Below are 26,029 nucleotides of genomic sequence, written 5' to 3'. Positions count from 1 at the left end.
GCACCTACACCACATGGACTGCAGCGGCTCAAGAAGACAGCTCACAGCCATCTTCTCAATCAGGGATGGGTAACAAATACTGACCTAGCCAGTGACGCCCACATCCTATTAAAGAATTAAAAGAAAAAGATTGAAGTAAGGTACCAGAAACAAAGAATAATTAGATCTCACTAAACCAAATCAGTGTAAAGTTTTGATTTGGTTTGATTTATTATTGTCACATGTATTAGCATGCTATATAGACAAAGCATACCATTCATAGAGAAGGAAAGGAGAGAGTGCAGAATGTAGTGTTACAGTCATAGCTAGGGTGTAGAGAAAGATCAACTTAATGCGAGGTAGGTCCATTCAAAAGTCTGATGGCAGCAGGGAAGAAGCTGTTCTTGAATCGGTTGGTACGTGACCTCAGACTTTTGTATCTTTTTCCCGGCGGAATAAGGTGGAAGAATGTCCGGGATGCATGGGGTCCTTAATTATGCTGGCTGCTTTGCCGAGGCAGCAGGAAGTGTAGACAGAGTCAATGGATGGGAGGCTGGTTTGCGTGATGGATTGGGCTACATTCACAACCTTTTGTAGTTTCTTGCGGTCTTGGGCAGAGCAGGCGCCATACCAAGCTGTGATACAGCCAGAAAGAATGCTTTCTATGGTGCATCTGTAAAAGTTGGTGAGAGTCATAGTGGACATGCCAAATTTCCTGAGTCTTCTGAGAAAGTGTGACGTGTTGAGAGAGGAGATTTAAGAGATTGGAAGGTCAAGTGTGAAGATGTGACACATTGAACATGACCAAGCGTTTCTTTTTCTTAACCTAGTGGTCAGTGGTTGCAACTACAACAAAAAATGCAAATGCCTCACTTGTCTATGCATTCTTATACAAAATCGTACAGGTAAGGAGCTCACTTTATATCTAAATCATGGCATAAGAGGTACTCGGAGGACTTGTGGTGTGGTGGGTCACGTCCCTGCCTCTGATCCAGATTGCCCCCGAGTTGCTATTCTACACGACAGGGCCTGGGTATCGAGTGTTGTCTCCAAGTGAGACGCTCCCCACATTCGGGATAGTGAATGGGAATTCCAAGTGTTCATTGGACGTTTTCATTTGGGGTGGCACAGTGGTTAGCACTGCTGCCTCACAGCACCAGGGACCTGGGTTCAATTCCCGGCTCGGCTCACTGTCTGTGTGGAGTCTGCACATTCGCCCCGTGTCTGCGTGGGTTTCCTCGGGGTGCTCCGGTTTCCTCCCACACTCCATACATGTGTAAATTAAGTGGATTGGCCATGATAAACTGCCCCTTAGTGTCCCAAGATGTGCCAGTTAGGTGGATTGGCCATGCTAAATTGCCCCTTAGTGTCGAAAGATATGTAGGTTAGGGGGATTGGCCATGCTAAATTGTCCCTTAGTGTCCAAAGATGTGCAGGTTAGGTGGATTGGCCATGCTAAATTGCCCCTTAGTGTCCAAAGATGTGCAGGTTAGGTAGATTAGCCATACTAAATTGCCCCTTAGTGTCCAAAGATATGTAGGTTAGGTAGATTAGCCATACTAAATTGCCCCTTAGTGTCCAAAGATGTGTAGGTTAGGTGGATTGGCCATGCTAAATTGCCCCTTAGTGTCCAAAGATGTGCAGGTTAGGTGGATTGGCCATGCTAAATGGTGCATTGTCCCTCACTGTCCAAAGAGTCATTTGGATGAGATGTTCGAACACTGCGGATGTCCTTGGAGATGTATCTCAAGAGTTGGCGTCTTGAGGAGTAGATATTGCAGAGTGGGAGTAGGGAAACTGTCTCCTCATTTATTGTACTTAACCTGTATCCAATAGTAGCTGACATCTGCGTTCTCCCCAGGTCTTCACGGAATACTTTAAGGAGCTGGAGGAGGAGAGCATCCGGGACAACTTTGTGATTATTTACGAGCTACTGGATGAAATCATGGACTTTGGTTTCCCGCAGACCACGGACAGTAAAATCCTGCAGGAGTGAGTGTCTGCCACTGAGCCCCTCACACCGCGCTCCTCAACCCCAGAGAAATGGTCTCGGGCATCAGCCGCTGGCTGGAGATCCCTCAAATATTCGCACAAGTCAGGAGAACTTCTGGCGCTCGATGGTGTGGAGGTGGTGGTGAGGACAGTTGGGCGTTGGAGAATGTGTGCATCGCGAGGCATGGCATGGTGGGCGGCACGGTGGCACAGTGGTTAACAATGCTGCCTCACAGGGCCAGGGACAGGGGTTCAAGGTCACTGTGCTGAGTTTGCACATTCTTCCCGTGTCTGCATGGGTTTCCTCCAGGTGCTCCGGTTTCCTCCCACAGTCCAAAGATGTGCAGGTTAGGTGGATTGGCCATGCTAAATTGACCTTCAGAGTCAAGGGGATTAACAGGGGTAAATCCTTGGGGTTATGGGGATAGGGCCTGGGTGGGATTGTGGTCGGTGCAGACTCGATGGGCCGAATGGTCTCCTTCTGCACTGTTGGGATTCTATGATTCTACGTCCGGAATCCAGTGCCAAGTTCAAATGGGAAACTCTCCTCTTCAATGAGAAGCTGTTTGTGGGACATAAAAGCGAATAAATTCGCCTCCCTCTTTCCCCAGCCCCTCGCTACCCATCTCCACCCACGCACCAGTCTTGTCTTGTCGTGCTCCTTCTCTCTAACCCATAACATCCTCAGTGGTTCACTGCGGTGAGCAAACAAAGAGGCCCGCTCTGGCAAACCTGTACCCGGTTGGAGTTCTGCCCTCCAGGAGGACCAGAAATTTGAATTCAGTAAAAAAACCTGGGATTAAATGTCCAATGATAACCATGAAATCATATGCGGAAAAACCCATCTGGTTCACTAATGTCCCTTTAGGGAAGGAAATCTGCCACTCGTACACGGTCTGGCCTACTTGTGTCTCCAGAGCCACAGCAATGTGGTTGACTCTCAACTGCCCTCGGGCAACTAGTGATGGGCAATAAATGTTGGCCCAGCCAGCGACGCCCATGTCCCACGAATGAATTGAAGAAAAGCCCATTAAGAATTTCACACCTTCCAATGAGGTCAGCTCTGAGTCTCCTGACCCCAGGGACTATGTTGCCATGTGTAACCATGGGGGACCGGCATCCCTGTTATTCTTCACCCACGTGTTTATTCTCTGAGAGGAAAGCTGTCATGATGTGGAGATGCCGGCGTTGGACTCGGGTAAACACAGTAAGAAGTCTCACAACGCCAGGTTAAAGTCCAACAGGTTTATTTGGTAGCAAAAGCCACTAGCTTTCGGAGCGCTGCTCCTTCGTCAGGTAAGTGGGAGTTCTGTTCACAAACAGGGCATATAAAGACACAAACTCAATTTGAGTAAATTTGAGTCAATTTGGGTAAATTGAGTTTGTGTCTTTATATGCCCTGTTTGTGAACAGAACTCCCACTCACCTGACGAAGGAGCAGTGCTCCAAAAGCTAGTGGCTTTTGCTACCAAATAAACCTGTTGGACTTTAATCTGGTGTAGTGAGGAAAGCTGTCAACAGAGTAGAGCGATTAATCTCAATCATGTAGAACATCTACTTCACAGCAAGACTACAGAAACTCAGTCTGGCCCTTCGTTACTCAACACCATCCTATCCCCTCCTCACCATCCAATCTCAAGCCAGAGAGTCTTGGGTGTGTCGCTATCCGAGTTGATTTTGTTGAACCCAACAGATTTCCCGTCCCGTCCCAAAATGTTTTTCTTATTCATTCAAGGGACATGGGCATTGCTGGCTGGGCCAGCATTTATTACCCATCCCTAGTTGCTTGAGGGCAGTTGAGAGTCAACCACATTGCTGTGGCTCTGGAGTCACATGTAGGCCAGACCGGGTAAGGACGGCAGATTTCCTTCCCTAAAGGACATTAGTGAACCAGAGAGATTTTTCCGACAATGATTTCATGGTTATCAGTAGATTCTTAATTCCAGATATTGTTTATTGAATTCAAATTTGCCGTGGCGGGATTCGAATCCAGGTGCTCGTAACATTCACCGAGTTTCTAGATTAATTAGCCTAGCGATAATACTACTAGGCCATCGCCTCTCCTGTCGGATCCCATGTGCCCTGATTAAGCTGTTGATGCTTCTGTGACAGGCAAACGACCTGAAGTGGATAAATATAGAGATTTTTAACACTTATTTTAATAAGCAAAGTATGAGGGAGGGAAAATTGGGATTGTTGGGGTGGGGATGGTGGTGCGAAGGAGAGCGATGTGACAACCGGGATGATGGCACAAGAGAAAGAGGAATCGGGAAGAGCCAAAAGGAGGTGGCACTGGTCCAACCAAGGAAAGATGATGGCGTGGAACCTTGGTTTGACGTCATGGTGAGGGGATTGATTTGATTTTGATTTGATTTATTATTGTCACATGTATTGGTATACAGTAAGAGGCATTGTTTCTTGAGCGCTTTACGGACAAAGCATACTGTTCATAGAGAAGGAAGGGGGAGGGTGCAGAATGTAGTGTTACAGTCATAGCGAGGGCGTAGAGAAAGATCAACTTAGTGCGAGGTAGGTCCGTTCAAAAGTCTGATGGCAGCAGCAGGGAAGAAGCTGTTCTTGAGTCGGTTGATGCGCGACCTCAGACTTTTGTATCTTTTTCCCGAGGGAAGAAGGTGGAAGAGAGAATGTCCGGGGTGCGTGGGGGGTCCTTGATTATGCCGGCTGCTTTGCCGAGGCAGCGGGAAGTGTAGACGGAGTCAATGGATGGGAGGCTGGTTTGCGTGAAGGACTGGGCTACATCCACTACTTTGGGTTTGGATTCAGCGCCTCTCTCTCTTTGCTCTGTGTGTTCTGACTGGGAGCGAGGTGGCTTGACTCATGGCTGGTTGTGCTTGCTTCCATCGGACAGATATATCACGCAGCAGGGGCAGAAACTGGAAGTGGCCGCCCCACGCCCACCGGCCACAGTGACTAACGCTGTGTCCTGGAGGTCAGAGGGCCTGAAGTACAAGAAAAACGAGGTCTTTATTGACGTCATTGAAGCGGTGAACGTGTTGGTGAGTATTGATTTGTCAGGTAAATGATTGTCATCCCACATGTAAATCGCAGAAAGCTAAAATTCTGCCCGTTACTTGGATCTGGTTCCCTGTAAGAATCTGTCAGGGATGGACGGGGTGGGGGAGGGGTGGGGGGGGGGGTGGTGGTGCAGTTCCACAAGAACACTATCAACCTGAGCTTCACAGTCAAGGGAAGAGGTGTTAGGGGAGTTGGCCCCGTGGGTCAAAGAGGTCGTTTGGAAGGAAGGTGGGGAAGGAGCTGGAAAGGCTAAGGGGTGGATGGGACGTGAGTTGGAGAGTTTGAGGTGTGGGGCTGGGCAAGCGAGGGGTCGAGGGATTGGGCTTACGGAGATAGTGAGGGGGTAAGACCCCGAAAGGACTTAAAACCCAAGGACAGTTTGAACTGTTGAGGCTCTGGGATGGCTTGGAATCCAATGTCGGTCAGCGTAGGACGGAAGAATTTGATTTTGATTTGATTTATTATTGTCACATTTATTGGGGTACAGTGAAAAGTATTGTTTCTTGTGCGCTATACAGACAAAGCATACCGTTCATAGAGTACATAGGGGGGAAGGAAAGGAGAGGGTGCAGAATGTAGTGTTACAGTCATAGCTAGGGTGTAGAGAAAGATCAACTTGATATAAGGTGGGTCCATTCAAAAGTCTGATGGCAGCAGAGAAGAAGCTGTTCTCGAGTCGGTTGGTACGCGACCTCAGACTTTTGTATCTTTTTCCCGATGGAAGAAGGTGGAAGAGAGAATGTCCGGGGTGCGTGGGATCCTTAATTATGCCGGCTGCTTTGCCGAGGCAGCGGGAAGTGTAGACAGAGTCAATGGATGGGAGGCTGGTTTGCGTGATGGATTGGGCTACATCCACGACCTTTTGTAGTTTCATGCGGTCTTGGGCAGAGCAGGAGCCATACCAAGCTGTGATACAACCAGAAAGAATGCTTTCTATGTAAGGACGGCAGATTTCCTTCCCTAAAGGAACATTAGTGAACCTGATTGACTTTTCCGACAATGGTTTCATGGTCATCAGTAGATTCTTAATTCCAGATATTTTTTATTCAATTCAAACTCCACCATCTGCCCTGGCGGGATTCGAACCCGGGTCTCCAGAGTTTCTGGATTAGTAGTCTCGCGGTGATACCACTCGGTCATTGCCTCCCCCAACCAGTAAACCTCGGGTTCACTTTGCTGATAATCTCAGGGAGAAAATCAGATGTGTTTACTAGCCAGGAAATCTTCTATTATTCATTCATAGGACATGGGCATCGCTGGCAGACCAGCATTTATAGGCAGTGGCACGGTGACATAGTGGTTAGCACTGCTGCCTCACAGCGCCAGGGACCCGGGTTCAATTCCCGACTTGGGTCACTGTCTGTGTGGAGTTTGCACATTCTCCTCGTGTCTGCGTGGGTTTCCTCCGGGTGCTCCAGTTTCCTCCCACACTCCAAAGATGTGCGGGTTAGGTTGATTGGCCAGGCTAAATTGCCCCTTAGTGTCAGGAGGATTAACGGGGTAAATATGAGGGGGTTACAGGAATAGCGCCTGGATAGGATTGTGGTCGGTGCAGACTCGATGGGCCGAATGGTCCCCTTCTGCACTGTAGGGTTTCTATGACTTATTGCCCCTCCCTAGTTGCCCTCAGAGGGCAGTTAAGAGCCAATCACATTGCTGTGGCTCTGGAGTCACATGTAGGCCAGACCGGGTAAGGATGGCAGATTTCCTTCCCTCAAGGGGCATTAGTGAACCAGATGGGTTTTTCCGACAATGGTTTCATGGTCATCAGTAGATCCTTAATTCCAGATATTGTTTATTGAATTCAAATTCCACCATCTGCCGTGGCGGGATTTGAACCCAGGTGCTCGTAACATTTGCAGAGTTTCTGGATTAATAGTCTAGCAATAATACCATTCGACCACTGCATCCCCTTGAACCTTGCTGCTTTTTATCAGCGACATCATTTAACTTTAACCAGCTTTCTCGCTGAGGGGTGGAGGCAGAGTCAATCCGGGTATCTGATAGAGGTCCAGAGTCAGGAAAGCTGGGGCAGAAACAGGAGAGGTACAAACCCCCGCTTCCCCCCTCCTCCCCTCCTCCCTCTCTCAAATCCTCTCCTCACCCTCGACTTGGGAAGTACAACACAACATGGGAACAACTATTCCGCAAAACACGTATTGCAAGGGATGAGAACGGAACATGTTTTCTGAGGCAGAGATGGACATGGCGAGTGTGCTACACAGATCAGATGAGGAACTGGGATTGATATGCCATTGAATGCATCTTTGCTCTGGCTTAATGACCCCACCCCACATAAAGCTTCAGCCAACCAATCAGTCATAGAATCTCTACTGTGCAGAAGGAGGCCATTCGGCCCATCGACCTTGCACCAACAACAATCCACCCAGGCCCTATCCCCCATAACCTCACCCATTTACCCTGCTAATCCCCCCCCCCCCCCCACCCCCCGACACTAAGGGGCAATTTAGCATGGCCGATCCACTTAACCCACACATCTCACATTGTTAGCACAGTGGTTAGCACTACTGCCTCACAACGCCAGGGACCCGGAGTCGATTCCTGGCTTGGGTCACCGTCTGTGCGGAGTCTGCACGTTCTCCCCGTGTCTGCATGGGTTTCCTCCAGGTGCTCCGGTTTCCTCCCACAGTCCGAAAGACATGCGGGTTAGGGTGCATTGGCCGTGCTAAAGTCTCCCTCGGTGTTACCCGAACAGGCGCCGGAGTGTGGCGACTGGGTGATTTTCACAGTAACTTCATTGCAGTGTTAATGTAAGCCTACTTGTGACACCAATAAATAAACTTTATGGAATCATAGAAATCATAGAAACCCTACAGTGCAGAAAGAGGCCATTTGGCTCATCGAGTCTGCACCGACCACAATCCCACCCAGGCCCTACCCCCATATCCCTACATATTTACCCACTAATCCCTCTAACCTACGCATCTCAGGACACTAAGGGGCAACTTTAGCATGGCCAATCAACCTAACCCGCACATCTTTGGACTGTGGGAGGAAACCGGAGCACCCGGAGAAAACCCACGCAGACACGAGGAGAATGTGCAAACTCCACACAGACACCACACAAAACTTTAAACTGTGCGAGGCCATTTGGCCCATTGTGCTTCTACCAGTCCTTTAGTAATTCCATTCCTCTGCTCTTCCCTTGTGAATATTTTTCCTTCCCATATCCACATCCCTTTTGAAAGCTGGTGATTGAATCTGTTTCCAGCATCCTTTTCTCCAGTTACCAAATTCCCAATCGCTTGCTGTGTTTATCTTTTGAAAAAAAAAAATTGATTCTTTTGTCCTCACTTCTGGTTCCTTTGCAAATCATTTTGATTCGGTTACTGATCCTTGTGTTTACCCTGGTCATTTTTAAAAATGTATTCATGGGATGTGGGCGTCGCTGGCTGGCCAGTGTTTATTGATGTGGAGATGCCGGCGTTGGACTGGGGTAAACACAGTAAGAAGTTTAACAACACCAGGTTAAAGTCCAACAGGTTTATTTGGTAGCAAAAGCCACACAAGCTTTCGAGGCTCTAAGCCCCTTCTTCAGGTGAGTGTGTGGGTTAAGTCACCGTCTTCACTCACCTGAAGAAGGGGCTTAGAGCCTCGAAAGCTTGTGTGGCTTTTGCTACCAAATAAACCTGTTGGACTTTAACCTGGTGTTGTTAAACTTCTTACTGTGTTTATTGTCCATCTCTGAGGGGCATTTAAGAGTCAACCACATTGCTGTGGCTCTGGAGTCATGTGTAGGCCAGACCGGGTAAGGACGGCAGATTTACTTCCCTAAAGAGCATTGGTGAACCAGATGGGTTTTTCCGACATGGTTTCATGCTGATCATTAGACTTTTAAGTTCTAGATCTTTTTTGTTGAATTCAAATTTCACCATCTGCCGTGGCGGGATTCGAACCCTCACAGCTCCAGGGACCTGGGTTCGATTCCCGGCTTGGGTCACTGTGTGGAGTTTGCACATTCTCCTCGTGTCTGCGTGGGTTTCCTCCGGGTGCTCCGGTTTCCTCCCACAGTCCAAAGATGTGCGGGTTAGGTTGATTGGTCATGCTAAAATTGCCCTTAGTGTCTTGAGATAGGTAGGAAATTAGGGATTAGTGGGTGGATATGGGGGTAGGGCCTGGCTGGGATTGTGTTCGGTGCAGACTCGATGGGCCAAATGGCCTCTTTCTGCACTGTAGGGATTCTAGGAATGACCCCACCCCAGATAAAGCTACAGCCAACCAATCAGTCATAGAATCTCTACTGTGCAGAAGGAGGCCATTCGGCCCATCGACCTTGCACCAACAACTATCCACCCAGACCCTATCCCCAATAACCTCACCTATTTACCCTGCTAATCCCCCCCTCCGACACTAAGGGGCAATTTAGCATGGCCGATCCACTTAACCCACACATCTCACATGGTTAGCACAGTGGTTAGCACTACTGCCTCACAGCGCCAGGGACGATTTTAAACGCCTCCATCAAATCTCCTCTTTATCTTCCCTGCTCAAAAAAAAGGGATAATCCCAATTCTTCACCCTCCACGTTCCTCAATTCCTTCATCCCTGCTCTCTCCTGTACTCTCTCCCAGACCCGGAATTTTACCGGCACGCCCTCCCCAGGATCGGGGCGGGCGAGGCTCGCAGAACGGCATTCTCCGCTGGCCTCGGACGGGACCTTACGAGCCTCGGGCGGGCGAGGCGGTAAAATTCCAGCACCTCTGCTTCAAGAACAGCTCCATTATCGTTGTCCCCATGTGATGAGCAGTGAGGTCGAAGGTGATGACAGTTTGCCCGTAACCTCCCCGTGTCGTTTGCTCAGGTCAGCGCCAACGGGAATGTCCTACAGAGCGAGATTGTCGGCAGTGTCAAGCTGCGGGTTTCCCTCTCGGGAATGCCGGAACTCCGACTGGGATTGAACGACAAGGTCCTCTTCGAACTCACGGGCCGTAAGTAGCTTGGCAGCGTCCTGCCGGTCTGGCTGGCTGCCTGATGGGATAACACAAAGAGTTTGGCTGCCGGTGCTATCAGAGGATGCAGTTGTTCAGTATAAGCCTCCTGTGGGTCTGGTGTTGTATTTAAGAGTCTTTGCCTGAAGAAATGTATCTTGTTCCTTTAAGGCCACACCTCAAGGACTCAGAATGAGCTCAGTAGATCCTCAGCTCAGTTCGAGGCTGATTATTGGAAGGTTTTTTTGTTTTGGCAGCTGCCTTGTTCCTTTCCTATTTATCACAAGGCCAGAAAAATCCCTCCCTCCCTCCCCCTCCCTCTCCCTCTCCCTCCCTCCCTCCCTCTCTTCCCCGCTATCCCTCTCCCTTCCCCTCCCTCTCTTTTTCCCTCCCTTCCCTCTCTTTTCCCATCCCTCCCTCTCCCTTCCCCTCCCCCTTTCCCTTCCCGTCCCTCTCCCTTCCCCTCCCCCTCTCTTCCCCTCCCCCTCCCTCTCTCCCTTCCTCTGCATCCCTCTCTCTTCCCCTCCATCCCTCTCGCTTCCCCTCCATCCCTCTCCCTTCCCCTCCATCCCTCTCCCTTCCCCTCCATCCCTCTCCCTTCCCCTCCCTCTCTTTCCCTTCCCCTCCATCCCTCTCCCTTCCCCTCCGTCCCTCTACCTTCCCCTCCCTCTCCTTCTCTTCCCCTCCCTCTCTTTCCCTTCCCCTCCATCCCTCTCCCTTCCCCTCCGTCCCTCTACCTTCCCCTCCCTCTCTCTCCCTCCCCCTCCCTCCACCTTTCCTCTCTCTTTCCCACCATCCCTCCCTTTCCCTCCATCCCTCTCTTTTCTTCCATCCCTCTTTCTTCCCCTCCCTCCCTCTTCCCCTCCCTCTCTCTCCCATCCCCTCCCTCGATCTTTCCCTTCACCCCTCTCTCTTCCCCTCCATCCCTCTCTCTCTCCCCCCCTTCCCTCTCTCTCTCCCCCCCTTCCCTCTCTCTTGCCTCCCTCCCTCTCTCTCTTGCCTCCCTCCCCCCGCTCCTTCTTTCCCTCCCTCTCCCTTTCTCCACACGCTCTCCCACTCCTTTTGCCTCTCTCTCTCTCTCTGTCCATCTCCCTTTCTGAAACAGAAACCACCCGATGGAGATGCCCTGGACAGCTGAAGCTCAGAGGGCAGAGAAGGCGTTACACCATGTGCCACCACATGCCAGCCAAAGGGATGTACAGGCATTGGGTGGGGATAGGATCAGAGTTGGGTGCGTGTTGCGTATCCATGCAGCGACTTGCTGGTAACCATCAACACCTGAATAATGATCACTTGGACAAGTAACTGTGTAGCCGTAACCCAGCGAGGAGTCAACGGTGCTGGAGGAGGAGGTGGGGGAGGGGGGCGGTGGCAAGAACGATCGCCATAAAACTCCCCCGCTGCAGCCGAAAGACCTCTCCGTCATCCTAAGCACTCACGGCTGTCTAACCACTGCCAGACAGATTGTAAACAGGCTTAAGCAGAAGCAGATGTGTTTGGTTTGAAAGCGTGAGACATGTAGTCAAAAACAGAAGGACTTGGAAAATGGTGGGAGGATAACTGGATAGTTTGTGGATAGGGACAGGAAGAATGGAAGGAGTTGCCCACCCTCGGCAGAATGGGAATGGACTCCGCGGCGTTGATGTGGTTGGAAGTTATGACATTCTGTCTGAATGCAGCATTGAGAAATAGACTGGAATTTAGCTGATGTGTCAATAACCCTAACACTAAAGCAGGAAAACACATTGCGAATTCCTGATACTGCCTCACAACGAGCTAGCATTCGTACCAGGCAGCACAGTGGATAGTACACCCCCATCCCTGAGCTTTATTGGTGTGTTATTAAATCCAGCACTCTGAAATCGATCTCGCTCAGGGGGCCATGGTCTCGGGATAAGGGGTCGGCCATTTTGGATTGAGATGAGATGAGGTTTCTTCACACATCGGAGTGAATTCTCTGCTCCCAGCGCGCCGTATCGTACACACGCAGTGCTGGAGTATATTCAGGCTGACTGATGGCCACTCTCACCCTAGAATTCCAAGTAGTCAAGGGAATTGGGTGGGAGGGTGTGGAGGTAGACCAGCCTTGATAATGGAGCAGGCTACAGGAGCAGTGCGACCCTCCTCTGTTCCTGATAATTACACTCTCCATCTCTCTCTCTAGCTCTCTCTCTCTCTCTCTATACATAAATATATATATATGTATCTCTAGCTTTATCACTTTCTGTCTCTATATCTCTCTCTGCCTCTCTCTCTATCTATCTCTCTATCTATCTCTCTATCTATCTCTATCTCTCTAGCTATCTCTCTCTCTCTAGCTATCTCTCTCTATCTCTATTTTTGCGGATAGCGATGAGGACCATCAGAGGATACAGCAGAATATAGATTGGTTGGAGACTTGGGCGGAGAGATGGCAGATGGAGTTTAATCCGGACAAATGTGAGGTAATGCATTTTGGAAGGTCTAATACAGATAGGAAATATTCAGTAAATGGCAGAACCCTTAAGAGTATTGATAGGCAGAGGGATCTGGGTGTACAGGTACACAGGTCACTGAAAGTGGCAACGCAGGTGGAGAAGGTAGTCAAGGAGGCATACGGCATGTTTGCCTTCATCGGCCGGGGTATTGAGTTTAAAAATTGGCAAGTCATGTTGCAGCTTTATAGAACCTTAGTTAGGCCGCACTTGGAATATAGTGTTCAATTTTGGTCACCACACTACCAGAAGGACGTGGAGGCTTTTGAGAGGGTACAGAAAAGATTTATCAGGATGTTGCCTGGTGTGGAGGGCATTAGCTATGAGGAGAGGTTGGAAAACTTGGTTTGTTCTCACTGGAACGACGGAGATTGAGGGGCGACCTGATAGAAGTCTACAGGATTATGAGAGGCATGGACAGAGTGGATAGTCAGAAGCTTTTTCCCAGGGTGGAAGAGTCAATTACTAGGGGGCACAGGTTTAAGGTGTGAGGGGCAAGGTTTAAAGGAGATGTACGAGGCAGATTTTTTACACAGAGGGTGGTGGGTGCCTGGAACTCGTTGCCGGGGGAGGTAGTGGAAGCGGATACGGTAGTGACTTTTAAGGGGCGTCTGGACAAATACATGAATAAGATGGGAATAGAGGGATATGGTCCCCAGAAGGGTAGGGGGTTTTAGTTCAGTCGGGCAGCATGGTCGGTGCAGGCTTGGAGGGCCGAAGGGCCTGTTCCTGTGCTGTAATTTTCTTTGTTCTTTGTTCTATCTCTCGCTCTCTCTAGCTACCTCTCTCTCACAAGCTATCTCTCTCCCTCTATCTCTCTCTCTCTAGCTATCTTTCTCTCTCTCCAGCTATCTCTCTCTCTCTCTATCTCTCTATCTATCTATCTCTCTCTATCTCTAGCTAGCTCGCTCTCTCTCCCTCCCTCTATCTATCTCTCTCTCTCTCCCTCCCTCTATCTATCTCTCTCTCTCTCTATCTTTCCATCTATCTCTATGTCTCTATCTCTCTTTCTCTATCTCTCTCTCTCCAACTATCTCTATCTCTAGCTATCTCTCTCTCTCTCACGCTCTATCTCTCTCTAGCTATCTCTCTCTCTCTCTCGCTCTCTATCTCTCTCTCCCCAGCTATCTCTCTCTCTATCTCTCCAGCTATCTCTCTCTCTATCTCTCTCTCTGTTTCTCACTATTTCTCTCTCTCTCTCTCTCTATCTCTCTCTCTCTCTCTAACTCTCTCTCTATTTCTCTCTCTCTATCTCTCTCCCTATTTCTCTCTCTCGCTATCTATCTATCTCTCTCTCTCAATCTCTCGCTATCTCTCTCTTACTCTCTTGCTCTCATGCTCTCTTTTGCCCTCCCTTTCTCTCTCTTTCACACTTTCTCTTTCTTCCATGCTCTCTCTCGCTCTCCGATTATATCATCTCTTAGAGTTGAAATTACAAGAGATTTCTGGATGCTTGTGCCTTGTTTTCAGATGTGGTTCATTCTTTTTCATCCCCCCCCCCCTGTGGTTCAGGAGGTAAAAGTAAATCTGTCGAGATGGAGGACGTGAAGTTCCACCAGTGCGTGAGACTCTCGCGTTTTGAGAATGACCGGACAATTTCCTTCATCCCCCCGGACGGAGATTTTGAGCTGATGTCTTATCGACTGAACATCCACGTGAGTGAAGAGTTCTCTGAATGATTCTTTTCTCCCTCGGTTTTCCGTATATATATGAGGGAGATCATGAGATGGGTCAACTTTTCCTAAATGCCCTGACTATGCAGAAAAGACTGCTAGAACTTTTTATAGGATGTTGCACGATGGTGAGCCCGAGGTCTAAGAAATCAGGAACATTATGACCGGAATTTTACCAGCACGGGGCGGGCGAGGCTCGCAGAACGCCATTCTCCGTTGGCCTCAGGCGGACAAGGCGGTAAAATTCCAGCACTTGAATCCAAACGTGTAACACAGTTGCTGAAATCTCACTGAAATCTCACCAGAGGAATCTTACGTGCCACGGGGGAGGGGGAGGAAAATCCCGCCCAGTGACTTTAACAACTCTTTAACCCCTGCTTTAAGAGGGGGTCCTGTGGCGCAGTGGGGTTAGCGACCCTGCCTCTGAGCCAGAAGCTCCGGGTTCGAGTCCCACTTGACGGCCAAGGAAGGTGCGTTCATGACGCGGCCAAACAAGTTGAATGTCAACCTGCAAATCCTTCCAAACATGTCAAGGGTTGGGCAGTAAGAGCGGGAGAGACTCCTGGTCAGTCAAGCTTGATGTGGAGTGGTGCGCCTCAAGCTATAAGCCCCCTGGCGACAGACGAGCGACCTGTTCCAGGAATTACTAGCTATGGATGTAACCAATGATAACATTGGATCTGTTGTCGTGTGACCAGCTGACTCAGTATCAATAAGAATCTGTTGGGAATTGGGGGGAGCTTGGAATGGCCCAGGGTGAGGCCTCAAGTGTTGGAGTAATGAAGTTTCTTTATTAAATCTATTTTCTTTGATTTATCCGTGTAAGGAATGTGTAAACAGACTTTCCAATTAAGTCCTAATTTGATGTCAGTTGTTCAGTAGAAGTCACTGATATATGAAGGGGCTACAGGGGGTTGGTGGAGAATTGTCTGTGGAATTGGATCAAAGAAATGAAGATAGTTTATGAAGAAGCAGAACCCGTGTCTCCTTTACTGAATTGCATCTGGGAGGCTCTAACAATCATAGAATCATAGAAACCCTACGGCACAGAAAGAGGCCATTCGGCCCATCGAGTCTGCACCGACCACAATCCCACCCAGGCCCTACCCCCCTATCCCTACATATTTACCCACTAATCCCTCGAACCTACGCATCTCAGGACACTAAGGGCAATTTTTTAGCATGGCCAATCAACCTAACCCGCACATCTTTGGACTGTGGGAGGAAACCGGAGCACCCGGAGGAAACCCATGCAGACACGAGGAGAATGTGCAAACTCCACACAGACAGTGACCCAAGTCGGGAATCGAACCCAGGTCCCTGGAGCTGTGAGGCAGCAGTGCTAACCACTGTGCTACCGTGCCGCCCTTTTTGATCATGGCTGATCATCAAATTCAATACCCTGATTCCCCCCTTCCCCCTATATCCCTTGACCCCTTTAGCCCCAAGAGCTATATCTAATTCCTTCTTGAAATCACAATGTTTTGGCCTCAACTACTTTCCGTGGTAGTGAATTCCATACATTCACCACCCTCTGGGTGAAGAAATTTCTCCTCAACTCAGTTCCAAATCAACCTTGCCCACAGACATCTTTGCATTAACACTGCAATGAAGTTACTGTGAAAATCCCCCAGTCGCCACACTCCAGCGTCTGTTCAGGTACGCTGAGGGGGAATTTAGCAGCTAACCAGCACGTCTTTTGGACTGTGGGAGGAAACTGGAGCATCCGAAGGAAACCCACGCAGACATGGCGAGAATGTGCAGACTCTGCACAGACAGTGACCCGAGCCGGGAATCGAACCCGGGTCCCTGGCGCTGTGAGGCAGCAGTGCTAACCACTGTGCCACCGTGCTGCCAATCTGCTGGAGTAAGTTTTTATTGCCCCTAAGAGTGCTGGATGAACAATGGAATCAGATGTAAGTCTGTCTTTATGCACCACTAGGTGTGGGCAGAGAATGAAATGGGCTTTAACGCGGTGACATAAAATCATAGATTGGTTATAGCACGGAGGAAGCCATGGTTAAAAGTGGCAACGGGGAATCAGCAATGATGAGAGAGAGGGCCTGAGGGGAGTTGATCCAGAAGGAACTCTCCCAGTGTAGACAATCAAAATAGAACAAAACTTACTCCAACTTATAAATCAAAGAAAAGGTTTCATCAAGAAACTTCATTACTCCAACACTTGAGGCCTCACCCTGGGCCATTCCCAACCTATTTAATAATTCCGAACAGGTTCTTATTTATACTGAGTCAGCTGGTCATCACATCATTCTGTCATTGGTTGCATGGTTTACTGGGTCAGCTGACCCTTACAGCTTGTTACCATTGGTCACATTACAACAGATCCAATGTTATCACTGGTTACATTCTAACAAGGGGTAAGTCCCAGAGAGTGACACCTCAAACCATTTGCTCTGTATCCAGTTCTCCAAGGCTCCGGATATAGATTAGCCTTGAACTCCCGCGGGAGTGCCTCTCTCACTCTGGGTCTCACTCGTTGGGGGAGGGAAGTCCAACTCTTTCCACTTCAGAGTGAGGACTGCAGGACAGTTGAATATTCATTCTCCTCGATGCATCAGGAAGGGTTTTGTCTTCAACAAACTCCCCAAAGCTCCTTTGACAGCACCTTCCCAACCCACAATCCCCGTTGTCTAGAAGGGCAAGGTCAGCAGATGCCTGAGGACATCCCCACCTGCAAGTTCCCCTCTCAAGTCGCACACCATCCCAACTTTCTTCACTGTCGCGAGGTCAAAATCCTGGAACTTTCTTCCTCGAAACGTACGGATGTAAGTAACACCGCACGGACTGAAGGGGTTCAAGAAGGCAACTTACCACAACATTCTCAGGGGCAATTAGGTCTGTTTTGTGTGTGCATGAGTGCCATTGTAATGTAAAAGTACTCAACAGAACAAGGGTTAATGTGGTGCTGAAGAAAAGCACCGCAGTATGATGTATAGAGTCACATGGTAATGGACTCAGAACAATCTAGAAGGAGTCTACACAGAGGCAGCAGCAACATTCATGGCAGTAACTGGGATCTGTCCATAGTTAAACGTAACTAATAAAGTGTTAATGTTTGAACATACAAGTGTCATAGATCTCATCCTTGGGACACCGAGCAAATGTGTAACACTGGATAACAGGTGTTGACCGAGCCAGCGATGCTCACATCCCTGGGACGAACAAAAGAAGTGTGGAGGGTTGGGGTCTGAGTATTCACCAAGGGGTAAAAATATAAACCTGAGTCCTTGCAGCTGCGCTGGGCCAGGTACAGTCCATTCCTGGACCGAGCTCAGTCCAATGAGTAATCAGAACATTTTGAGAGATGGAAATTCAGTTTTTTAAAAATCCTCTTTCTGTTTTAGGTGAAACCTCTGATTTGGATTGAATCGGTAATTGAGAAGTTTTCTCACAGTCGCGTAGAATATATGATCAAGGTAAAAAAAACACTCCAAATCCAATTTATGGATATTAAGTGATCAACTGAAACAACCCTCCCTTCTCCTTTATCTATTTTTTTATTCATTTGTGGGACATGGGTGTCGCTGGCTGGGCCCAACATTTAATGCCCATCCCTGGTTGCCCGAGGGCAGTTAAGAGTCAGCCACATTGCTGTGGCTCTGGAGTCACATGTAGGCCAGACCGGGGAAGGATGGCAGATTTACTTCCCTAAACAACATTAGTGAACCAGATGGGATTTTCCGACAATTGACAATGGTCATCAGTAGATTCTTAATCCCAGATATTTTGTATTGAATTCAAGTTCCACTGTCTGCCGTGGCGGGATTCGAACCCAGGTCCTCAGAACATAAGCTGAGTTTCTGGATGAATAGTCTACTGACAATACCTCTAGGCCATCGTCAAGGCACTCAATAGAGCAAGGGTTAATGTGGTGCTGAAGAAAAGCACCACAGTATGATGTATAGAGTCACATGGTAATGGACTCAGCGCAATCTCCCTTATTGAAGCTGCTTTGGTTCCTTTTCCTGGGAATCCATCCCATACCCCTTCCTCGCTTCGTGTAGAGTCCTCATTGTCCAATTTTTGCCAATTATGTTATGTCACCACAGGGCCAAGACCAGGGTGCAGGCCCTGAGATGTACCTCAGGCAGCTCAGGGGTTGAACTCATGCAGTTGGTGCTATTCTGCTCCAGAATCCAGTCATCTAGCCGACCAAGCCCATCAATCCCTTGTTCCGACAGTCAAATGAAGACTCATCACACCAACCCATCTCCAATTCATTCTTTTCTTGTACCCCCAAACTGCTCTTGCTTCCATTTTCCTTCTACCTAGCTACCGAGTTTGGCTATATCCCACCACAGTCTCCAAACTTACCTTGTATGTTTTCCCAATATCTGATTTCTAGGTCTGCCGACTTTTGATTTTTTTTTTGATTTGATTTATTATTGTCACATGTATTAACATACAGTGAAAAGTATTGTTTCTTGTGCGCTATACAGACAAAACATACCGTTCATAGCGAAGGAAAGGAGAGGGTGCAGAATGTAGTGTTACAGTCATAGCTAGGGTGTAGAGAAAGATCTGCTTAATGCGAGGTAGGTCCATTCAAAAGTCTGACGGCAGCAGGGAAGAAGCTGTTCTTGAGTCGGTTGGTACGTGATTTCAGACTTTTGTATCTTTTTCCCGACGGAAGAAGGTGGAAGAGAGAATGTCTGAGGTGCGTGAGGTCCTTAATTATGCTGACTGCTTTGCTGAGGCAGCAGGAAGTGCAGACAGAATCAATTCCTATTCCTAAATGTATTCCTGGAGGTTTCATCATATCACTATCCAGCCATTAGTCGGTCAACACATCCATCCTTGTGTCGTACAACCTTCCTACACTGGGGCAGCATGGTGGCACAGTGGTTAGCACTGCTGCCTCACAGCGCCAAGGATCTGGGTTCAATTCCAGCCTCGGGTGACTCTGTGGAGTTTGCACGTTCTCCCCATGTCTGCATGGGTTTCCTCCGAGTGCTCCCGTTTCCTCCCAAAGTCCAAATTTGCGCAGGTTAAGTGGATTGGCCATGGTAAATTGACCCCACTATCAGGTGATTAGCAGGGTAAATGTGTGTGGTTACTGGAATAGGGCCAGGTGGGATTGTGGTCAGTGCAGACTTAATGAGCCGAATGGCCACCTTCTGCACTGTAGGGATTCTATTTTATAAGTAGGCTCACATTAACACTGCAATGAAGTTACTGTGAAAATCACCTAGTCGCCACAGCCCGGCGCCTGTTCTGGTACACTGAGGGAGAATTTAGCACAGCCAATGCACCTAACCAGTAGGTCTTTCAGACTGTGGGAGGAAACCGGAGCACCCGGAGGAAACCCACGCAGACACGGGGAGAATGTGCAGACTCCAGTCACCCCAGGCTGGAATTGAACCCGGGTCCTGGGCGCTGTGAGGTGATGTGAATGAGATACAGTACGGCTGTCGCTGTGAGAGGCATTTGCTACCTTTGGGAAACGAAGGGGGGAGAGTTGTAAGGGAAAATGCTTGGAGATCATCCAGCTGACGATAAATTTGTTTTTCTAACCACCCTGCAGGCTAAAAGTCAGTTCAAGAAGCAATCCGTGGCCAACAATGTGGAGATCGTTATCCCAGTGCCCAGCGACGCAGATTCGCCCAAGTTCAAGACCAGTGTGGGCAGTGCCAAGTGGGTTCCCGAAAATAACACTGTGGTGTGGACCATCAAATCCTTACCTGTGAGTGGGGGTCGTTATGTCCTAGGTGGCGCTTCAAACAAACCTTCCCGTGCCACCCGTAATTCCGTGGGTGGTACTCTCTCTCTGGGTCAGGATGGTGATGGGGTTCGAGTCCACAATGCAGGCTGGTATTCCAATGGGGTGGGGGCAGGGGGGCGTGCTGCACTCTCAGAGGTGCCATCTTTCGGAGAAGACCAATGCCTCATCCGTCATCCCGGGTGGCACAGTTCTCAATAAGAGATGGGGGGGGTGGTGTTATTACCAGTGCCTTGGCTAACATCACCAAAAAGAAAAAAATCCTGATGACCTGGTCATTCTGTTGCTGCGCAGAAATTGACTACATCGCAACAGTGGCTAAACTTCATTGGCTGCTTGGAATGGCGGGAGGATGGAAACAGCACTGTATAAATGCCTTCACACTTTCCTTTTATGAAGGAGGTATCAGGTTAGATGAATTGGCCATGCTAAACAGCCCCTTAGTGTCCAAAGACGTGCAGGTTAGATGAATTGGCCATGCTAAATTGTCCCTTCGTGTCCCAAGATGTGTGGGTTAGGTGGATTGGCCATGCTAAATTGTCCCTTCGTGTCCCAAGATGTGTGGGTTAGGTGGATTGGCCATGCTAAATTGTCCCTTAGTGTCCCAAACATGTGTGGGTTAGGTGGATTGGCCATGCTAAATTGCCCCTTAGTGTCAGGGGGACAAGCAGGGTAAATATGTGGGGTTATGGGGATATGGCCTGGGTGGGATTGTTGTCGGTGCAGGCTCGATGGGCCGAATGGCCTCTTTCACTGTAGGGATTCTATGATATGGAGAAAGGTTAGAGATCAGAGGAGATAGCATTTGTATAAGTGGAAGGGCCGAATGGACTCAGATTCAGAAAGAATGTCCCCAGTGGTGGGGGAGTCCAGCTCATAGTTTGAGGATAAGGAATAAACCTTTTAGGACTGAGGTGAGGAGAAATTTCTTCACCCAGAGGGTGGTGAATGTGTGGAATTCACTACCACAGAAAAGAGTTGAGGCCAAAGCATTGTGTGATTTCAAGAAGAAATTAGATAAAGCTCTTGGGACTAATTGGAGATGATTGAAGATTAACGTTTTGAGTCCGCATGGTTTTAATTTTCTAGGGAACGGAAAAGAAAATTGGGCCGGGTGCAAAAGGAGCCTCTGATTGGCTGTTTCCTACTACCTGGGAACTAAAGGGATCAAAGGATCAGGGGGAAGGGGGTGATCAGGCTATTGAATTCGATGATCAAAATGAATGGTGGAACAAGCTCGACGGGCCGAATGGCCTCCTCCTGCTTCTATGTTTCTATGACTCATTAGTTGTAATTTCTGATGGCTCGCTGTTGGAACGCGATTGTTCTTTCCATTTTCACAGCTTCCACTCTCTCTCTCTCTCTCCTGTCAGGGTGGAAAGGAATATCTAATGCGGGCTCACTTCGGCCTTCCGAGCGTGGAGAACGAAAACGCAGAAGGAAAGCCGCCAATCTCTGTGAAATTCGAAATCCCATACTTCACGGTGTCTGGAGTGCAGGTCAGTGCCAATTGGCTGCAGGCGGAGGAGGTATTCGCCGGGGGGCAAGAGAGGGGGTGGGTGGGGGCATTGGAAAACTCCTTCCCCAAGCCAGAGCGCAAGGCGCACACCCTGGATGACCTGCCTCAGCAGGTAAACTTGGGGGCCAGGAGCAGGCCATTCAGCCCCTCAAGCCTATTCTGCCACCATTCAATGACTTCATAGTTGACCTGGGCCAAATTCCACATACCTGCCTAGCCATACCTTCACTGATTGGAGATGATTGAAGATTAACGTTTTGAGTCCGCATGGTTTTAATTTTCGAGGGAATGGAAAAGAAAATTGGGCCGGGTGCAAAAGGAGCCTCTGATTGGCTGTTTCCTACTTGGGGCGTCCTGGGAACAATGTCTCTTCAAGTTGACCCTCTCACCCCACTCCACTGCGATTAACCCTTGGTTTTATTTTGCTTTGCAGGTGCGTTACATGAAAATAATTGAGAAAAGCGGTTACCAGGCCCTACCCTGGGTCAGGTATATAACACAAAGCGGAGGTTAGTACTTCCCTGCTGCAGGAGGGAAATGCGTCTGAAACACCAGGTTTAAGTGGGTTGTGATATAGTTGTCCAGCTGATTGCATTGGGAGCGTGTGAATATGTCTTTGCGAACCTGTTTTATTATCTCAGACAGGGAGGCGATGGCCTAGTGGCATTATCGCTAGACTATTAATCCAGATACACACCTAACCAGCATGTCTTTCACATTGTGGGAGGAAACTGGAGCATCTGGAGGAAACCCATGCGGACAGAGAACATTACAGCGCAGTACAGGCCCTTCGGCCCTCGATGTTGCGCCGACCAGTGGAACCAATCTAAAGCCCCTCTAATCTACACTATTCCAATATCACCCATATGTTTATCCAATAACCATTTGAATGCTCTTAATGTTGACGAGTCCACTACTGCTGCAGGCAGGGCATTCCACGCCCTTACTACTCTCTGAGTAAAGAACCTACCTCTAACATCTGTCCTATATCTCTCACCCCTCAATTTAAAGCTATGTCCCCTCGTGCTAGCCACCACCATCTGAGGAAAAAGGCTCTCACTATACACCCTATCTAATCCTCTGATCATCTTGTATGCCTCTATTAAGTCACCTCTTAACCTTCTTCTCTCTAACGAAAACAACCTCAAGCCCCTCAGCCTTTCCTCATACGATTTTCCCATCATACCAGACAACATCCTGGTAAATCTCCTCTGCACCCTTTCCAACACTTCCACATCTTTCCTATAATGCGGCGACCAGAACTGTACGCAATACTCCAAATGCGGCCGCACCAACGCACAGACAGTGACCCAAGGCCGGGAATTGAACCCGGGTCCCTGGCGCTGTGGGGCAGCAGTGCTAACCACTGTGCCACCGTGCCTGTATTGCTCCTTAATACAGCAGCAAACGACCTCCCTTCCACTGAAAATGGAAGTTATCTGTCGCCTTCCGGGGTGTTGCCTTCTCAAGTCCCAACCTGAACAACAGTTCTGCAGGCCCTTCCCCGGTGTCTGCCTTATCAAGAGCTCAGGTGGCAAGTTCCACCCCCCTTGCCCGTTACCAAGGGAGCTTGTATTGAACCAGTCCCACAGGGAGATCAATTAGTGATTCCTCACGGAACTAAAGAGGGGGGGGTTTATTTTATTCATTCGTTGGACTTGGGCGGGGTGTCACTGGCCGGGCCAGCATTTATTGCCCCATCCCTAGTTGCCCTTGTTCAGAGGGCAGTTGAGAGTCAACCGCATTGCTGTGGCTCTGGAGTCACATATTGATGTGGAGATGCCGGCGTTGGACTGGGGTGAACACAGTAAGAAGTCTCACAACACCAGATTAAAGTCCAACAGGTTTATTTGGTAGCAAATACCAAAGCTTTCGGAGCGCTGCTCCTTCGTCAGATGAAGGAAACAACGAAGGAGCAGCGCTCCGAAAGCTTATGGTATTTGCTACCAAATAAACCTGTTGGACTTTAACCTGGTGTTGTCACATATTGGCCAGACCAGGTAAGGACAGCAGATTTCCTTCCCCAAAGGGGCATTAGTGAACCAAATGTCACAAGAGAAAAGTCAAAGTCTGATTTTGACCTTTAAATGTAGAATTTGTTACCATCAGCTCAGCTGGAACCTACTCCAAATGGGTCGTTCTATAATTCTGTGTTTTATTTTACAGATTACCAACTCCGAACACATTAACAGCTGGGACAACGCAAGAAATATTAACGCTAATTTTTTTCCCCAAAGTGTGGAAAGACCAGGCTGCTTCTTCCCATTGTCCCAATGGTTTCCACCATCCCATTGATATCTACTCTCATCTGTTCATGTAATCTCCTAACAAGTTACCATGGTTACTGGCGCCCCCATCACCTTATTGAATGAAAGTTGAGGTACTTTGTGAAGCTGGCCTGATTAAACTTCATGCGAACATACGTCCATACAAACCATAGGAATTAGGAGCAGGTGGAGGCATCTCAAGCCTGCTCCACCATTCAATAAGATCATGGCTAAGCCTATTGTAACCTCAAATCCACACTCCTGCCGACCCCCAACAACCTTTCACCCACCTCGTCAATCAAGAATCAATGTTCTGTTTCAGCTTCGTAAAACTTTGGTTAGGCCGCACTTCTGCTTTCAATTCTGGTTGCCCACATTACAGGGAAGGATGTGGAGGCTTTGGAGAGGGTGCAGAAGAGGTTTACCAGGATGCTGCCTGGGTTAGAGGGTATTAGCTATAAGGAGAGGCTGGACAAACTAGGGTTGTTTTCTCTGGAGCGGCGGAGGCTGAGGGGAGACCTGATAGAAGTCTATAAAATGATGAGAGGCACAGATAGGGTTGACAGTCAGAATCTTTCTCCCAGAGTTGAAGTGTCTGATACTAGGGGACAGTAAGAAGTCTCACAACACCAGGTTAAAGTCCAACAGGTTTATTTGGAATCACGAGCTTTTGGAGCGCTGCTCCTTCATCAGGTGAGTGGCCCACTCACCTGATGAAGGGGCAGCGCTCCGAAAGCTAGTGATTCCAAATAAACCTGTTGGACTTTTACCTGGTGTTGTGAGACTTCTTACTGTGCCCACCCCAGTCCAACGCCGGCATCTCCGCATCATTAATACTCGGGGGCACACACTTAAGGTGAGAGGGGGAAAGTTCAAAGGAGGTGTGAGGGGCAAGTTTCTTTACACAGAGAGTGTCTTGAACGTGCTGCAGGGGTGGTGGTAGAAGCAGATACAATCGGGGCATTTAAGGGGCTTTTAAATAAGCCATGAATATGCATGGAATAGAGGGATAGGGACCAAGGGCAGGCAGAAGGGATTAGTTAATTTGGCGCCGTGTTCGGCACAACATTGTGGGCTGAAGGGCCTGTTCCTGTGCTGTACTGTTCTATGTTCTAATCGTTAATCAATCCATGCAGGCAAGTGATTTGACAGCAAGCGGCTAGAGGAGGCCATTCAGCCCCTCGAGTCTGCCCTCCTGTTGAGTTAGGCCTGAGCCGACCAACTCTTATTTGCCCACCTTTGATCCGGATCCCTCTGGCATCCTTACCGGACAGAAACCGCAGTCTGGAAAATTTCAATTGACCCGTGGCCTTTCAGGGAGGAGATTCCAGAATTGGGACTGGACTTCATGGGGGCGGGGGGGAGAGAGAGAGCTTCCCAAATTCACTCCTGAAGGGTTGAGCTTTAATTTTAAAATGATGGATCAACAATCGAGAGAGCGTGGTTCAAGTCCCGCTATAGCCGTTTGTGAATTTGAACTCCATTTTTTTGATAGGAAATTAAGAAGTTAGATTGAGTGGAGGTGACCATAAAGCTTTGAGATTGGATGCCGAAAGAATGGTCCTTAGAATCATAGATCCCTACAGCGCAGAAGGAGGCCATTCAGCCCATCGAGCCTGCACCGACCACAATCCCATCCAACCCCTGTCCCCGGAACCCCACATATTTATCCTACTAGTCCCCCCTGACACCAAGGGGCAATTTAGCATGGCCAATCCACCGAACCTGCACATCTTTGGAGTGAGGGAGGAAACCGGAGCTATCAGCCCCTGGTGACAGACTAGTGACCTATTCCGGGAATAACTAGCTATGAAAACAGATGAAAGTCTGCCTTAGTGCGCCACTAGATGCGGGAAGAGAATTGGGTAAAAGAAATAAATGTCAGCATAGACTGGGTGGGCTGGAGAGGGAAGCTCCCCATTTTCAATTTTAAGTTGTCCACCATCATCATTCTCTTCTACCTCATGGTCTACCCCCCTCTACTGCCTCATGGTCTATCTCTGTCTACTGCCTCATGGTCTATCTCTGTCTACTGCCTCATGGTCTATCTCTGTCTACTGCCTCATGGTCTATCTCTGTCTACTGCCTCATGGTCTATCTCTGTCTACTGCCTCATGGTCTATCTCTGTCTACTGCCTCATGGTCTATCTCTGTCTACTGCCTCATGGTCTATCTCTGTCTACTGCCTCATGGTCAATCTCTGTCTACTGCCTCATGGTCTACCTCCCTCTACTGCCTCATGGTCTATCTCTGTCTACTGCCTCATGGTCTATCTCTGTCTACTGCCTCATGGTCTATCTCTGTCTACTGCCTCATGGTTTACCTCCCTCTAATCTTCCTTCAGTCCCCTCTATCAGCGAGTTCTCTCAGCTTAGAAGGTGACCAATTCTTGACAATATT

At 48.8% G+C, this 26,029-nt stretch overlaps 1 protein-coding gene across 2 annotated transcripts in view; it reads left to right on the top strand.

Moving 5' to 3' along the window:
• Positions 1 to 26,029, top strand: part of LOC144507710 (AP-1 complex subunit mu-1-like) — a 387,219-nt gene that overhangs the window by 12,653 nt on the left and 348,537 nt on the right. The window contains exons 3-12 of one of the 2 annotated variants that reach the window (XR_013500133.1): positions 817 to 884; positions 1,841 to 1,971; positions 4,841 to 4,988; positions 9,830 to 9,956; positions 13,943 to 14,085; positions 17,469 to 17,540; positions 19,649 to 19,807; positions 21,217 to 21,342; positions 21,796 to 21,871; positions 23,529 to 25,306. Coding sequence is in view for 1 of the 2 variants with exons in the window: in XM_078234921.1 (XP_078091047.1) it covers positions 817 to 884; positions 1,841 to 1,971; positions 4,841 to 4,988; positions 9,830 to 9,956; positions 13,943 to 14,085; positions 17,469 to 17,540; positions 19,649 to 19,807; positions 21,217 to 21,342; positions 21,796 to 21,871; positions 23,529 to 23,551 (1,073 nt within the window). In the remaining variant the exon portion in view is untranslated. Of the gene's footprint in view, positions 1 to 816; positions 885 to 1,840; positions 1,972 to 4,840; positions 4,989 to 9,829; positions 9,957 to 13,942; positions 14,086 to 17,468; positions 17,541 to 19,648; positions 19,808 to 21,216; positions 21,343 to 21,795; positions 21,872 to 23,528; positions 25,625 to 26,029 lie in introns of those variants that run through there. The other variant, XM_078234921.1, reaches the window with a different exon arrangement.

This window comes from Mustelus asterias, chromosome 19 (genome assembly GCF_964213995.1).
Source record: "Mustelus asterias chromosome 19, sMusAst1.hap1.1, whole genome shotgun sequence".
Taxonomy (NCBI): Eukaryota; Metazoa; Chordata; class Chondrichthyes; order Carcharhiniformes; family Triakidae; genus Mustelus; species Mustelus asterias.
The sequence above is the reverse complement of the archived record's forward strand: the minus strand, read 5'-3'. Positions and strand labels throughout refer to the sequence as shown.